Source organism: Bison bison, unplaced genomic scaffold, assembly GCF_000754665.1.
Source record: "Bison bison bison isolate TAMUID 2011002044 unplaced genomic scaffold, Bison_UMD1.0 scf7180017864492, whole genome shotgun sequence".
Lineage (NCBI taxonomy): Eukaryota > Metazoa > Chordata > Mammalia > Artiodactyla > Bovidae > Bison > Bison bison.
This window is the reverse complement of record NW_011495051.1, coordinates 6,407,700-6,408,538: the sequence shown is the minus strand read 5'-3', so window position 1 is coordinate 6,408,538 and position 839 is coordinate 6,407,700. Positions and strand designations below refer to the sequence as shown.

At 58.0% G+C, this 839-nt stretch overlaps 1 protein-coding gene across 1 annotated transcript in view; it reads right to left on the bottom strand.

Annotated features, from left to right (window-relative positions):
- Nucleotides 1-827, bottom strand: part of CLEC4G (C-type lectin domain family 4, member G) — a 3,574-nt gene extending 2,747 nt beyond the window's left edge. Inside the window, exons 1-2 of the mRNA XM_010828283.1 lie at nt 717-827; nt 51-152 (exon numbers count right to left, since the gene is read on the bottom strand). Of these exons, the coding sequence (XP_010826585.1) occupies nt 51-152; nt 717-771 (157 nt within the window). The 5' untranslated portion in view covers nt 772-827. The remainder of the gene's footprint in view (nt 1-50; nt 153-716) is intronic.
- Between the last annotated feature and the right edge of the window lie 12 nt (nt 828-839).

Here is an 839-nt window from a genome sequence, read left to right as displayed (position 1 = left end):
GGGGTGAGGGGGGCGGTGCACACGCCATCTCCCATCGTCCAGTCACTCACCCTTGGAAAACAGGACGCTGAGAATGAGGGCCCACAGGACTGTGATGACCACGAGAGCGAAGAGCAGGAAAAGGGGTCTCCGTCCCCAGCGTCCCAAGTGCCCTGGGATAACACAGACGGACTCCTGAGCTCTTCCCTGGATCCTTGGGCTCCCAGGACTGAGCCCCAGTCACTTGGGTTTCTCCCAGGTAACTGAGATTCAGAGAGGTGCAATAAGTTGCCTGTGGTCACACAGCCCCTAAGCGGCAGAGTTGGAATTTGAAACCAGGTCCAGCTGACTCTAGGATGGGTGGTGTCTTTCCTGCACCCACTACAAAAGCTCTCTCGTGGCTGAGCATCTCCCTTCCCCCACGTGTGCATACGTGTGTGCCAAATCGCTTCACTCTTGTCTGACTCTTTGCAACCCTATGGATGGTAGCTCGTCAGGCTCCTCTGTCCACGGGATTCTCCAGACAAGAATACTGGAGTGGGTTGCCATGCCCTCGTCTGGGGGATCTTCCCACCCTAGGGATGGAATGAACCCACGTCTCTTATGTCTCCTGCATTGGCAGGGGGGTTCTTTACCACTACTGCCACCTGGGAAGCCCCTCCCTTCCCCATCAAACCCCAAACCACTGGCCAGAGAGGGACCCAAGGGGACCTCTGAGGCAGCCCCGTTGCTCATACCTCCGGGGACCTCTTCCAGCCTGCCGTCCCACTTGCTGTACCCAGCAGTGTCCATGGTGAGCAGGCGCCTAGCTCTGGGAGTAGATACAAAAGTAGTCCCATCCCTCCCCCCACCCTACCCAC